Raw genomic sequence first — 13,940 nt, forward strand, 5'->3', positions numbered from 1 at the left:
ACATTTTTGTAGTTTGGAGGAGAAGGGGCAGGGTGCTTTATGCAGAACCGACGCACACCTGGTTGAAATAACGTCTTTGCTAGCCATACATTCAGATCGTGACAGCAATACTGCAATATTAAATTCCTAAATTATTTCAGTCATTAATTCAGGTTTCATGTGGGATGTTACACAAATGTGAGAGAACATATCCTGGCATTGGAATTCTTCATTCGAGATGACAGCTTAATCAGATGTATTGCTGTTCCGCTGAGCGGGACTTGCGGCAGATGGGATTCATAACAGAGCTGGTTACGACACTGGTTTCAATGCAAATGATGGATGTTACCAACCGTGCCTTCGGTAACATGTATCATCACTGTCCTTGACCATGTATAGCATTCAAGGTCATGCTAGGAACAGTGACATATGAAAACATAATAATTTTGTCTTATTGCGTGCAATGTGAAATTACTTCAGAAGGACTAGCTACCAAATGTATATCAAATAACTATTGATTGCCAGTTAATCATTACAGCGGCAATTCGCTCTTTCTTCTGCGTTCCATGTAATTCATACCGTGACTCATCCCCATAGCAACAAGGTCTTGCAGAGTGCTACTTGATTACAGGACTAAGCCTGGGGTTGGTGGAGCTGTCTTTATGTGAGCAATCACTCCAAATGTGAACAATCGCGCTAAATGTGAGCGTTGGGAAGTACAGCTGACGTACTGTTATTTGTACAAGGCTTTGCCTTTATGTTTGAGAAATGAAGCGCTCCATGATCAAGGCTCTTTATAGAAAGCATTTGCATATGTCCATTAATGTCAGTGACCACTAAAACTCATTGTTGTGCAGCCTGACTTAACAAACACTCAACTCCTCGGTATAATAGCTCTATCTATGCTACTTCTGACAAACATACCCTCAGACTCATCTGCTACTTAAAACCCTGCAGTCTCGAGCTCTGTCTTGCACCAACTACAGCACTTAACTGTGTTTAAGCATTACCTGCTACAACCAGTGGCGGCGCTGACAACATCAGCTGTCATTGCCTAGAGGAACTTATTGAAGCTACTGTGGATAAGAGCACACAAAATGCCTAAACATAAATTAAACCGTACTCTAGAGCACGCCCAGTACATTCTGTAAAGGGCTCAAAATGTGCAGCACGGTGGTGCAGGGAGCAGCGCCATTGCCTCACAAGAATGAAGGTGCAGATTTCCGTGTGGATGGCCATTGTGTGTGGAGTTTGCAAGTTCTCCGTGTGTCCGTGTGCGGTTCCTCTGGGTGCTCTGGTTTCCTCCCACAGTCCAATCCAATGACAAAGAGTCCTTAGGGTATGGCTGTGTTAGTGAATGGTGTGCGGGCCCTGAAATGGATTGGTGACCCATCCAGGGTGTATTCTTGCCTTTCACACAATGTCTGTAAATATTAGGATGGTGGCATAATTTTTGTTAGTTTCTTCTTTACAGCATATTGGATTTGAAATTAAACAATTAAGGTTAAAGTGCAGGTTGTGAGCTTTAATTTGCAGGTATTTACATCGACATCGAGCGAAACGTGTAGGAATTTCAGCCCTTTTTCTATATAATCCTCCCATTTTAGAAAACAAAAAGTAATTGGACAGTTGGCTGCTCAGTTGTTTCTTGGCCAACTGTGTGTTGTTGCATCATTAGTTCATGTACAAAAAAAACAAAAACAAAAAACAAAAGGAGCTGATTCTGGGTGTGGCATTTGTATTTGGAGTCTGTTACTGTTGTTGCTCAACATGAGGACCAAATAAGTGTCAAGGCCAGAAAAGCAGGCCATCACACAGGGTGAAAAAATCTGAATAAATCATTCAAATACAAAACCAAAACATTGGGTATCAAAATCAACTGTTCGGCACATTGTTAAGAAGCAAGGACACACTGGTGAGCTCAGTAACAGTCAGTAACCTGATAGACCTCAGAAGACCACTGTGGTGGATGACCAAAGAATATTTTCAATTGAGAAGAAAAACCTCTTTTCAACAGTCGAACAGATCAAGAACACTCTCCAGGATATAGGCACAGATGTGTCAAAGAATAAAAAAGAGAACACACCAGCATAATCTTAGAGGGTTTGCAGCAAGATACAAGAACAGTAGGTCTCAAGAACAGAATGGTCAGGTTAGAGTTTGTTTTTAAAAAAGTACATTTAAAAAACTTTATTGTTCTGGAACAAACTCTTATGGACAGATGAGATGAGTATTCAGCTGTATCAAAGTGATGGAAAGAGGAAAGTGAGGAGAAAGAAAGGAACTGCTTATGATCCAAAGCACGCCCCTCATTTTTAAAACATGGTGGAGCTAATATTATGGCTTGGGCATGTATGGCTGCCACTGGAATTGGCTCAATGGTCTTCATTGATGTGACTGCTGATGGCAGCAGCAGGATGAATTTTAAAGCGAACAGAAACATCTGCTCTGATCCAACCAACCAAATGCTGAAAACTTACTGGGCGGCACTTCACCTTGCAGCAGGACAATGGCCACAAACATAGGCTACTGCTAAAACAACCAATTAGTTTTTCAGAGCCAAAATGTGGAAGTGTGACTGCATATTAATTATCATATATAGTATGCGTTGTGTACATTATTGTATTGGAGAAAAAAAGTATGCATTTTTCCAAAGAAAGAAAAAGTATAAAAGTTATATATGTGTATGCATTAGGAAAGTTATTGAATTTGTTTTACTTGACCCTTAGCTTACATAGCTTTCCTGCTCGTGCAGGAGACGATAAGAATAGCTCTAATTACTCCTGCTACAGGTAATGGTCGGGCCAAATGCTCACGAAATGTCTGCTCATTAAGATAGTACTCAACTTGGCAGAACAAAATAGTGTTTCTACCCATTAATTAAATTCAGTCATATAGCGAAACTGTTCCTGCACTCCGTAGGCTGAAGAAGGCAGCGCCCAGCCATTTGATCATTCAGACGTTGGATTGGCCAGGCATACCCGCTGCTGTCTGGAGCGTCAAATTGTTCTCCACTGTCAAATATCGATCATGGAATTGCACTAAAGTACGGTGTAAGATTTTTTTTTAAGTTAGAGTAACCGCACACTACTACCAGAATAAGAAATAAAAAAAACAAAAACAAAAACAAAAAAAAAAACTGTGCGTGCTGAGATGAGTTGCAACAACAGTTCAGAATATGGGCGATTCGAAAATCCAAGATGCGAGAACAGAGAGGGGGAGAAACGCTTTGCATTTATCAAAGTTGGCGTTTTGGGGTTTGTCTTTGTGTTGGCCGCCTGCGGAAATGCGTTTTTGTTATACGCACTGTGGAGGAAACGCAAAAGAAACACGAGGACGCAACTGTTCCTTCTGCATCTCTGCTTGGCTGATCTTGTGGTCGCGTTCTTTCAAGTCCTGCCGCAGCTGTCGATGGAAATCACGCACCGTTTTAAAGCCTCTGACTTCGTGTGCAGAGCGGTGAAATACCTTCAAGTCGTCGGAATGTTTGCTTCAACTTACATGATAGTTGCCATGACCGTAGACCGCTACAACGCCGTCTGCAGACCCATGGTGTCTTTCTTAACAGGTTCTTTTCGCAGATATGTCGCGATCGGGGCATCCTGGCTGGTGTCTCTTCTGTTCAGCACCCCGCAGCTGTTCATTTTTTCTTTGCAAGAAGTTGAGAGACACGTGTACGACTGCTGGGCGACTTTCATAGAACCCTGGGGGAGCAAAGCATATATTACCTGGATTACTTTATCGGTCTTCGTTTTTCCAGCCGTGATTCTTCTTTACTGCCAAATAAAGATTTGTTTGGAGATTTATTTGAATATGAAAAGAAAGACATTGCAGTCTGACAAAACAGAAGGGCGGGCGAAGGGTATATCAAGTGCCATGATGAAAACGGTTAAAATGACGTTTGTCATCATTCTTCTGTACACCATATGCTGGAGTCCATTTTTTGTCGTCCAACTGTGGTCCGTGTGGAGCCCCAGTACCGCGCCAACTGACGGTACGTGCAGAACATTACGTATGCATGTAAATGAGATGATATTGTGGTTTAAAAAGACCACAATTTAACACTCAGCCCCGCAAAGACGGTAGACTGTCATATGTCCTCCGTGAATAAATAAATCAATAATACTCCGGAGTTCCCAAACGATTCATTCTACATTCATGAGATTAATTCTGTATCCACCAAAACAGCTATATTTATACATTCAGTATCGATTAAATTTGTGTCGAACGACTTTTTTGATAGTCAAATCAGACCCTCACTGCCGAAATCATTAATCTATACGTACATCGTGATAACATATGAATTGCCAAACTGAGGATCTGTTTTGGTCTGGAACCACAATAATAGGCTACACTTGTGGTTTGTGTTACTAGGGCTGTCGCGGTGGTGCTCACGATTTCCCGTCTGCTCCTTTCAGGTCCAGCGTTCATTACAATCATGCTGCTGGCCAGTCTCAACAGCTGCACAAATCCCTGGATTTACCTATACTACAGCAGAGCCAACTGAGGAGACGGGCGCGTCAAACACGCCTGCACCGCCAGAAAAGCGTCAGCTATATGCCAAAACACTGGTGATGGCTCCAGCACACAACTTTTTATTTATTTATTTATTTATTTATTTATTTATTTAACTTAATTTATACAAGGTAGGTACATAATACCAAATTTATATACAACTGGTTTGCCTATGTCTATGTATTTCAGGCGCTTTTGAAGTCATAAAGACCATATAGCAGAGATTTGAGCCTGCAAGTTACAAGTCCTATTCCGTTACTGCCACACCACAGTGCTGTAATGACGAAACGAATGGCAAAACTTCTGTAAATTTGCTTAATGTTGTTTGATGTATGCTACTGTAACATGCATCAAGATAAGGTGCATGGCTTAAGCTGGTAAAGTCGTCAAGTAGTGCATTATTTCAGCACTGTCCAAAAGTCCAGTATATCCTGTGCAGTATAAGTCAAATAATGTTAGAGTTGGACATCTGTCTGGCTCCAAAATCCAAGTCCCTGACTGAAGGCGTAATTATTTTAAGCAGGTAGATGTTGCTCTGGTGTATCGCCATGTTTGTTTTTGTACAATCACAAAAAAGTGTTAAAATTCATTTATCAGGACTAAAATATATATATTTATATAGTGTATTATTATGTGATGTTACTCTTTGTGGCAATGTTTGTGGATCATTAAAAAATGAAGCACTTGCCCTCTGTCTGTTGCCTGCTGCTAATATCAATAGTCCTCCGTATATATCAGAAGTCCACTCTACAATAATCCAAACAAATATTTTATTTCTTGTTCATTAAATAAGAGTTAGAATTGATTTCAAAATCTTACTCATCAACTTCAAAGCACTGCACGGTCTGGCTCCACCTTATATTACAGAATTACTGACATCATACATCCCCGAAGGGTACTTACAATAGATCAGCTCAAACCCAGATCTTTTTCTGTTTCTCCAATACAGAGCACATCCAATCTTTGGGCACATCCCTTTAACTATTAGAGCCTGTTTTGCATTTTTTTTTTAAACTTTTGAAAACTCATTTGTTTAAAGTGGCATTTCTGTAATTGCTTTTGCCTTCTGCTGTTGGTTTTACCATCTGCTTTTGTACTTGATGGCTTTAATATTATATTTATTGTAATTGTTTAGCCGTTTTAAATGTTTTATCTTTGTAACATCTGTTTGAAAAAGAGCCGTATAAATAAAGATTTATCATTGATATTATTATTATTACTATATCATGCAATGTCAATACAATATTTCATTTAAGACATGGTTACATTTATGCACACCCATTGACATCAGCAAATTCAGGTCATTTGCACAGTACATTTTCTTTTCTGGCTGTAATTTACTGTGGAAGGTCACATTGGAATGACTATTATGTACGTAACAGAACAAATGAATGAATGTATTTAATATATTTCAGGCGTGAATTAAACTAAGTTATTAATTAATACCTCTGGCTAGAATGAGCCCACCCACTTAGACTATTCATTTTTTTTTCCTCACCAGTGTTTGGATTTTTTCCCATATGATTTTATTTATTTATTTATTTTTGTACCTACCTGCTGTTATTTTGGGCACTTCAGGCTTGGTCATTTCCAGTTTTCACATTCCCCTCCAGCATTTTTCTGACAGCATCTCACTTAATTGATTTTCATAAATTTGGCCATCTGGATTGCATGGTAAATGTTGACTGTATTAAAATTCCTTCACAGGCCTCCGTTAAAATTCAGAAATTTCAGGCAGTCAACATTCTTTCGACTTTGAAAAACCTTAAGTGAAATGAAATACCATTGACCAGTGTTCATTCAAAAGTGACAGGGACAAACTTCAAAATCAATATTAAACATCATGCCAGGAATGCATAAATGAATTGTTGAGACTACTTGTTTGTAGGGTGCACACCACTGGAAACTCTAGATAAGTCATTCTGACATGTAAACTTTGTAAACTATGCAGTGACATTATTGGACACAGCTAAATACATTTTATTTAGATTTCAGAGCAAAATGGCAAAAATATTACATTATTGTTTTTAAAAATGATCAGACATAATACTGTCCTCCACAAAAAAAAGTACAAAAGTACAAAGATTTTACTATTTTATTAGAAAATTCTCAAACCTGCATCATTCCTCTCTGCAAACCAGGACACAAAATTCCTAACATTTTGCAACCCCGTCATGCCCCAGAAATGGATTTCATCAATACATTTCAGAATTGGCACAGCCAATTTTTTCTCAGTTATTTTGTAGGAAAGGTGCAAATACACGCCCCCTTGAAATACAGTTCTCCTGCAGAACAATGCACCTACACTGCAACAAACAGTGCAAAGTGCAATACGTCTGTGTAAGTACATTACAAAATGGTGAAATGCGAAACCTGTACAAAATAAAAACTTTTCACAAGAGGCTAAGCCCCTAGAGAAAGACGGTGGTAAAGTAGTCCTCCAGCTCTTTCTGCTTCTCCGCGCAGACGACGTTCTCTCTCTTCAGGTGAGCGATGACGGCCTCCAGGGAGGCAATTTTGGCGACCGTGTCCTCCTCCCTCTTCTCCAGCTCGGTGATCTTCAGGTGGAGCCCGGCGATCTTGCTCCAGAGCTGGTCCTTGTCTGTGTTCTGCCGCGAGTACGAGTGCTCGTACAGCAGGCCGTGCTCGCCGTCCGTGACCGGCCTGTCCGAATCGTCCCCGCTCCGCGGTCCTGGGCCGGCGCCGTCCATGGGCGCGGCCTCGGGGGGAGGCTTGTCGCTCACGGGTTCGGGCGAAGCCGACGGGGGGGCCGTTTCGGCGCACAGCGCGGTCGCGGCCCGGCCCCCGTCGGCCCCGCGGCGGAGCTCTCCCGGCGCTCCCACACAGGAGGTCACCAGTATCCTCTCACCCCCCGGCGACCGATTGGCCGTCTCCGTGGTGATGGCAGCTTCACGGGAGGTCACGGTTTCCAGGTCCAGGTCCCTTATGAGCAAGAGGGTGGGAAACGAAGGGTCGGCTGCCTTAGCCGCAGGCTCCGGCTCCTTCTCCGCCGAATCGTCCTTGTCCTGTCCGCACGTATTCCTTTTCAAAACCAGAGCTCTCTTCTTGGGTGGAGCCGATGTCCCAACAGGCTTCACGCCGATGCCGGACTTCCTGCGCGCTGGCTTCAAGTTCTTCTTACAGCGAAGCTTACTAACTTCATCCTATGACAAAAGTGGGAAATTACGTCAATTCCACCTCATGAGGAAAAGCCGCCTGCGAGCCAGGCCTAATTTCCCAATCAGTTCCTGACCTCACTAATGCTCTTCCGGCTGAATGGAAGCAAATCCATGCAGCAATGCTCCAACATCTAGTATAAAGCTTTCCCAGAAGAGTGGGGATTGTTATTGCAGCAAAGGGTGGACCAACTCCATATTAATGTCTATAATTTTGAATGAGGCGTTGGATATCAGGTGTCCACATACTTTTGGCCATTTAGTGCAAGTTCTGCTACAAGTTTACTCACACAAGAATTATGCTATATAGGGATGGCACACATGCCATCCCGCCAAGTTATGCCTTCAGGCGCAAGTTACAAGTTTGGCACTTTTTAGGGATTCCCACAGAAACAACCACAATGATCACAGACCTTCACCCCTTAAAAAATATTCATTTCTGTACCTTCTGACTACAAGTCAACAGACAGAATTCACAAACAACTTCACACGTCCACACAATAAACCCCCAAACTTAAACTTAGAATGACCACATTCTCTTCAGATGGTAAGATGAAAAATTGGCCAAATAATTGAGAAAATATTGGGTAGCACTGCTTTGGAATACAGCTTATTCAATTTGTGTGATGCATATGACATGTTTCCCCATTGTACCTGTATGGGGGTATCTTCACCTTCGTATATGAAGGGGAAAATGGTAGGCACAGCGGTGTGCTTTAAGTATCGTATCCCCCATCGTAGATCGAAAGAATCCTCCGTGAAGTGATCGCTACACAGGTACTGATGCCGACTCGGGGTCCACTCCTCGCGTTTCATGTTATCAACCCATTTCTGCAGTCGTGCTTCGTCTCGTAAAGGAAACCTTCAAATAAAGAACAAAGGGCAGTACATTGCATAGTCAATGCAAAGCTCTCACTAATAACACTTAACCACTATAATCACATTTTATTCCATCTTGCAAACAATTTACAGCTAGTCCACTGTTCACGCTTGCCTGTCTAACAGACCGTAGCAGTGTCATTACCCTGCTGCAAGTAATCTCTTACCAACTGCAAACTAGCAAACGTTGTTTGCATGTTTAACTAGCTAGTAACGTTCACGTAATCATACGGAGCTAGCTGTATGTATCAAGCTGTTATTTACTCGGTATCCAAGGAGTAAAAACTCACCTAGCTAGCTAGCAAACTGTGTAAAAGTTCAGCATCCATTAACGTTATTGGTTAATGTTGGCAATGATAGCTGATCGTGCAGCTTGTTGGCAGTAGTAGCTATTTCATGTTTCTTTACTGTTAACCTCTTGTTTTGTATAAAATTCCTAGCCAGCATGTTAGCAACAACAGCTAATTCTAGAGAACGTAAAACTTACGGGTAAAAACTAATTTTCTTGTTGTCTTTCGAAGGTATACCACCACGGTTTTTACACAGCTTTACAGCACAGTAACGAGGCATTTCAAACCTGAGGAGGTACACTGTTTTCGGCTAAAGGAATAAAGATATATTCACTTGTTATTAAGCCCGAATACGCTAGAAATCTTAAGCTTTCCTTCATGTTCTATTTCCTAATGATGACGTCGTGGAAGGCGGATGTTGCGTAGCCGCTTTTGGACAGAAACAGTTCCACGTGCCTGACACATCCAAGACCACATGGTACAGAAAGCGACCAATAGTATTGAGATTCGTGGTGTTCTGGCGCTGGAATGCGGGGCCACTCTGGTTGTTATCACTGGCAGTGAAAGACTGGAGTGGTGGTGACGACTGTGGAGTGAGGTAGGTTCACACTTTTGATCAAATAAGTTTATTTTTGCAAATGTCTAGCATCAACTGTGTATTTTTAGGTTTCAATGTAATTCAAGTCTTTTTTGACTTGATGTGTTGTCGATGCCCAAGGAACGAACATCACATATTCTGATCTTAGCCAACATGACCTTACTTTCGTTAGCTGTATACTGACCAAGTTACTGCAGCTAGCTGCCAACGAACGGATTTACTTTATTTTGCTCAATAGCTGGCGAATTTTGTTTTCAAATACACTTTAATTTAAATATTACTGAAATAATAGAGTCAATGGGATCGAGTGTAGTACGCAGCTAACGCTAGCTAGCTAGTTATCTAGCTACATAGATACATACCGCCAGTAGACACTTTAGATGCATCGTCAGCATACGCTTTTAATGATCTAACGTTAGCAACGCTGTTGAGTGTCGAGAATGAGCTATAAAGTCATTATTGACACGTTAAATACGCCTTGCTTGCGAGCTATTTATGCAACTGAATGCTACTAACGTTATGCCACTGCATTTTATTTGCATTAAACTGACAGGGAGTTGCAGGGCTGTGTTGATAGGTCAAGCTGTCAGTTGATTAGCTAGCTAGTTGGTTACATTGATGCTGGGTTTGACAACCATGCTAGCTAGCTAGTTGGGTGTTACCTGCAGCGTCTATATCGCACTGAATACATTCGTTTAGCTTGCTTTACTTGGGTAAGGTTTGCTCGCTATCGACCTACTTAATGCGGATGGATGTGTTAATGTGACTTGGCCATTTAAGGAAAACCCAGGAATAGGTAAAGTAGGGCAACACGCTGTCTTTCAAAACGTGAGCCAGTTAACGTTACTTTGTTTCAACATTGTTTCTATTTGCATCATTTTGTATAAGTAAATGTCTTTTGCAAAGTTCATTGCAGGCAATACATTTAAATTATTGTACTTCCTCCCTTCAGAATGATTCTGGGCTTAATTCATAAACCCAAACTAAGCCGAATAAAACTTTTCAGAAAGGATTTGTTAATATCTAACCCTTTATGTTACTACTTTTGTGTTAGTTTCAACACATTTTGTTTCAAAATGGGAACCTTTTGTGTTACAAATATACAATTTTTGTTTTACAAAGGTAGACTATTTAAAAGTCTGTTGAAAGTATAACAAAATGTATTGTCCTTGACTAGCCATGACGGTGTGTTTAAAAAATGACGTTTTTATCACATATGTTTTGAGGGTTTGCTGTTCTTGATCTCAGTTTCTCGAAATTAAAAATATGATTATATAATTTTAAGGAATTTACAAGTCTATGGGCCAGTTTCACAGACACAGATTAAGCCCAGTTGATTGGAGATTCTCCATACAAAACTCAGTTTCGTCAATGACTCAGCTTAATTTGTGCCTGTGAAACCGCCCATATACGTTTTACCTCTGTATGTGTTCCTTGTTACTGGAATACTAATCTGAAACTGTGATCTTGTACTCGTTTAGTTGAGAAGTGCAGCAGTTAACTGACATTTTACTTCACTCTTTCACAGGGCAACCACAAACACGAACATGGCAACTGCACAGTCAGCCTTAACGTTCGCAGTCTGTATCCTGATGATAACCGAACTGATACTTGCCAAAAGGGACTACTATGACATTTTGGGCGTGCCGAAAGACGCGACTGAACGTCAGATTAAGAAGGCCTTTCACAGGTTGGCGATGAAGTACCACCCGGACAGGAACAAGAGCCCTGACGCCGAGGCAAAATTCAGAGAGGTTGCTGAAGGTGAGTTTTCTTTCCACAGATTAACATTCGGGCACTTTCATTTCAGGTCGCACACAACTATGGAATTACTCATGCATTATGTGTCTGCATAGCAGTGGTTAGCAACTCCAGATTTTGCTTTAACTGTAAAAGAATGCGTGTAAAAGCAGAGTACCTTGCCCCACACTGATTAATTACGCTTTGTATATATGTAGGGCGGACATTTTGTCTTTAAATGTAATGTATATATATTTTAAATAATACTGTTTATTTTGTTTTCTTTCAGCATATGAGACGTTGTCAGATGAGAAGAGGAGGCGGGAATACGATCAGTTTGGACACAAAGCGTTCCCCGGCGACGGCGCAGGTGCCGGAAACGGCCACCACTTCCACCAGCCGTTCAACTTCAACTTCGACGACATTTTCAAGGACTTTGACATCTTCGGGCAGCACCAGCAGGCCCGTCAGAAGAAGCACTTTGACAGTGCCTTCCAGGCCCACCAGGAGGCGCACAGTCGCCACAAGAGGCACTTCCAGGGCTCGTTTGGCGGCGGACTCTTCGACGACATGTTCGAGGACATGGAAAAGATGTTCACCTTCAACAGCCACTCCGCGCGGACTGAGAGCAGGTTCCAGGGCTCGGCCAAACAGTGCCGGACTGTGACACAGCGCCGTGGCAACATGGTCACCACGTACACCGACTGCTCGAATTCGTGAGCCTGCGGCAGGGCGGGAACACCTCAGCACTTGAAGACACCCCATTGGTCCCTAGGTTGGGGTGGGAGGAGCTGGCATGTTTTACGTGTGGTATTGAACTAATTTAATTTACTGCTGTGAATGGAGTAAAGCTCGTTTTTTGCTTGGGGGATAACCATGTTTGTAAGTAGTGAAGGCCAGTGAAACATGCTTAGTTCTGTTGTCAAATCATTCAAAGCAACACACAAGTACAGGTTAACGCATTTTAAAAATTTGCAGCATTAAAATGTCCCTTTATTCTGTTGAAAGCTATTCTTCTTGTAAGCAATAGCCTAAAAATTAGAATTTATTGTTTTTCGATTTTATAGACAGCTAATTAACACCTCTTGTTTAGAAACCATCAAAAAATCCCATGGCATTTAACTGATTTTGATTCTGGCAAGCGTTGCTTGTATTGATTTGTACCAGCTGACCAGTTTGGTACCAATTATATAATAGCTTTTATCGAGAGGTTCCTCATGAACAATAATTAATCTCACAAAAAAGCAAGTTGGACTTTTAATTACATTGTGATAAAAGCCTTGTATAATAATATAATAACAGAACTCCGATGTGTTAGCAATTGTTTTATTGAAGTGGTCTTCAGGAGTTTTTTTCTTTTTCTTGGCACCACCGCACAAACTAAGGTGTGTTAAAACCCCTGTAACAGGTAAAAAATAATAATTGTGATTTATAGACTGTCAATGGTGCTTAATTGAAGGTGTTGTTGGTGTCAGAGAATACCATGCTATATCAGTTATAACATTCAGGTTGCTGATTTTTATCTGTTGTTAATTTCAAATATGAGTTGAATTTAATACTAAACAATACCACAACATAATATGGTAATATGACACAAGATTTTGGAAAATATTGTGCGTCTGGATCTTCCATACCGGTTTATTCTCAGGAAGGCATGGAAAAAACAGACATTTGTTTTGGATCACATTGTCTTGTTTTTCATGTTGATTTTTTCTTACTCTTCTTTTTGTAGTTTATCTCTGAAGTGAACACCACCTAGTTGTTATGCATGAAGACTCCACTTTGCCCGAATGTTATGTTGATTAACATTCTGGAAAGTACTGTCATGGTACCTGAAGGTTATAACTTTGTTATACAAGTGGCTTGCCAGTATGTAATGGAATGTTTTCGTTTAAATATGGCCCTTATAACTCCCTATTCACATGTCTGGTACTTCAAGGGTGTGCTTCTCACTCAACAATGGGGGGAAAATGCAATATGTTTTGAGGTACTTCCTGTTCTTTCAGAGTTTAATTTTCAGTAACACCCAATTACTGAGTTAAAAAAAAAAAAATATGGAAAAGCTAATGCTGACTGAAGGTCTCTTTCCTCTTCAGAATATTTAGGAAAAAGCAATATTTTTTGGATTATTAATGCTTTTGTGAGCTTTTTTTCCCCCCTCATGGTGTCTCGCTAATGATTGAGAAGGTTACATCAGCAAAACGATAACTGTGGATTGTGTAACTGATCTGTGTTGAAATGGTTTGGTTTTTTAATGATGGGTGAGTTTTAATAACTCATTTTTTTTAAACAACACATGTAAACACCTAGAAGTATTTTTTTTAGTGCTTAGGGAGTGGGGCATGATGTAAGCTACCTGTTTTAGACTAATATTAAAATTATCTCTAGAAACCATTATTTCAGTCTTTCCCCATTGTAATAGTGTAACTGAATTTAATCTTATCATAAAGCAAAAGACAACCATGTAATCACCTGATGTTCTACCTTAAACACACCAACTGTTACCTCATATCCTATCCTCAGTTGTCTCTGTCCTCCCATATACGTGCAATATATTGAGCCAGCTCTTCTCTTTTCCTGTCTTTAATTTCCGTATTGCTTGTGTTACCTGCTGGCCTCGTTTTGTGGACTTTGAAATACGATTAGATTGTCTTGCACTTTCATTATTTTAATCCTATGAATGAAATGCACATTTCACAACGGTCTTAAAAATGGTATTATTGTGCATTTGTTTGGAAGAATAAATATTGATGCCGCTACATT

General features: G+C 40.7%; 3 protein-coding genes across 4 annotated transcripts; 2 read left to right on the top strand and 1 right to left on the bottom strand.

Moving 5' to 3' along the window:
* The first annotated feature begins 2,954 nt into the window (after nucleotides 1-2,954).
* avpr2l (arginine vasopressin receptor 2, like) lies at nucleotides 2,955-6,103 on the top strand. The gene is made up of 2 exons (XM_035426759.1): nucleotides 2,955-3,973; nucleotides 4,398-6,103. The coding sequence occupies exons 1-2, from the start codon at nucleotides 3,133-3,135 to the stop codon at nucleotides 4,484-4,486; spliced, it is 930 nt and encodes a 309-aa protein (XP_035282650.1). The 5' UTR covers nucleotides 2,955-3,132; the 3' UTR covers nucleotides 4,487-6,103.
* A 471-nt stretch (nucleotides 6,104-6,574) lies between these two features.
* On the bottom strand, nucleotides 6,575-9,252 carry LOC118232121 (THAP domain-containing protein 5-like). Of its 2 annotated transcripts, none has more exons than XM_035426758.1 (3): nucleotides 8,840-9,007; nucleotides 8,325-8,532; nucleotides 6,575-7,658 (listed from the first exon to the last, which is right to left on the bottom strand). In XM_035426758.1, exons 2-3 carry the CDS (start codon nucleotides 8,484-8,486, stop codon nucleotides 6,906-6,908), a joined length of 915 nt encoding a protein of 304 aa, XP_035282649.1. In that variant the 5' UTR covers nucleotides 8,487-8,532; nucleotides 8,840-9,007; the 3' UTR covers nucleotides 6,575-6,905. The 2 variants fall into 2 exon arrangements, with proteins under 2 accessions (XP_035282649.1, XP_035282648.1); XM_035426757.1 differs by lacking the exon at nucleotides 8,840-9,007 and adding an exon at nucleotides 9,037-9,252 and having other exon boundaries at nucleotides 6,576-7,658.
* Nucleotides 9,253-9,312: 60 nt separating this feature from the next.
* On the top strand, nucleotides 9,313-13,936 carry LOC118232123 (dnaJ homolog subfamily B member 9-like). The gene is made up of 3 exons (XM_035426760.1): nucleotides 9,313-9,437; nucleotides 10,966-11,201; nucleotides 11,467-13,936. The coding sequence occupies exons 2-3, from the start codon at nucleotides 10,985-10,987 to the stop codon at nucleotides 11,895-11,897; spliced, it is 648 nt and encodes a 215-aa protein (XP_035282651.1). The 5' UTR covers nucleotides 9,313-9,437; nucleotides 10,966-10,984; the 3' UTR covers nucleotides 11,898-13,936.
* The last annotated feature ends 4 nt before the right edge of the window (nucleotides 13,937-13,940 follow it).

The sequence above is a fragment of the Anguilla anguilla genome, chromosome 7 (genome assembly GCF_013347855.1).
Source record: "Anguilla anguilla isolate fAngAng1 chromosome 7, fAngAng1.pri, whole genome shotgun sequence".
Lineage (NCBI taxonomy): Eukaryota > Metazoa > Chordata > Actinopteri > Anguilliformes > Anguillidae > Anguilla > Anguilla anguilla.

Excerpts from the sequence above, each read along its gene's own strand:
- avpr2l (XM_035426759.1), top strand. The coding sequence starts at position 3,133 with ATGAGTTGCAACAACAGTTCAGAATATGGGCGATTCGAAAATCCAAGA. Across the intron at positions 3,974-4,397 it reads CAGTACCGCGCCAACTGACG|GTCCAGCGTTCATTACAATC; the intron begins GTACGTGCAGAA and ends TGCTCCTTTCAG.
- LOC118232121 (XM_035426757.1), bottom strand. The coding sequence starts at position 9,119 with ATGCCTCGTTACTGTGCTGTAAAGCTGTGTAAAAACCGTGGTGGTATA. Across the intron at positions 8,533-9,036 it reads AAGAAAATTAGTTTTTACCC|GTTTCCTTTACGAGACGAAG; the intron begins GTAAGTTTTACG and ends CTTTATTTGAAG. Across the intron at positions 7,659-8,324 it reads GTGAAGATACCCCCATACAG|GATGAAGTTAGTAAGCTTCG; the intron begins GTACAATGGGGA and ends CTTTTGTCATAG.
- LOC118232123 (XM_035426760.1), top strand. The coding sequence starts at position 10,985 with ATGGCAACTGCACAGTCAGCCTTAACGTTCGCAGTCTGTATCCTGATG. Across the intron at positions 11,202-11,466 it reads ATTCAGAGAGGTTGCTGAAG|CATATGAGACGTTGTCAGAT; the intron begins GTGAGTTTTCTT and ends GTTTTCTTTCAG.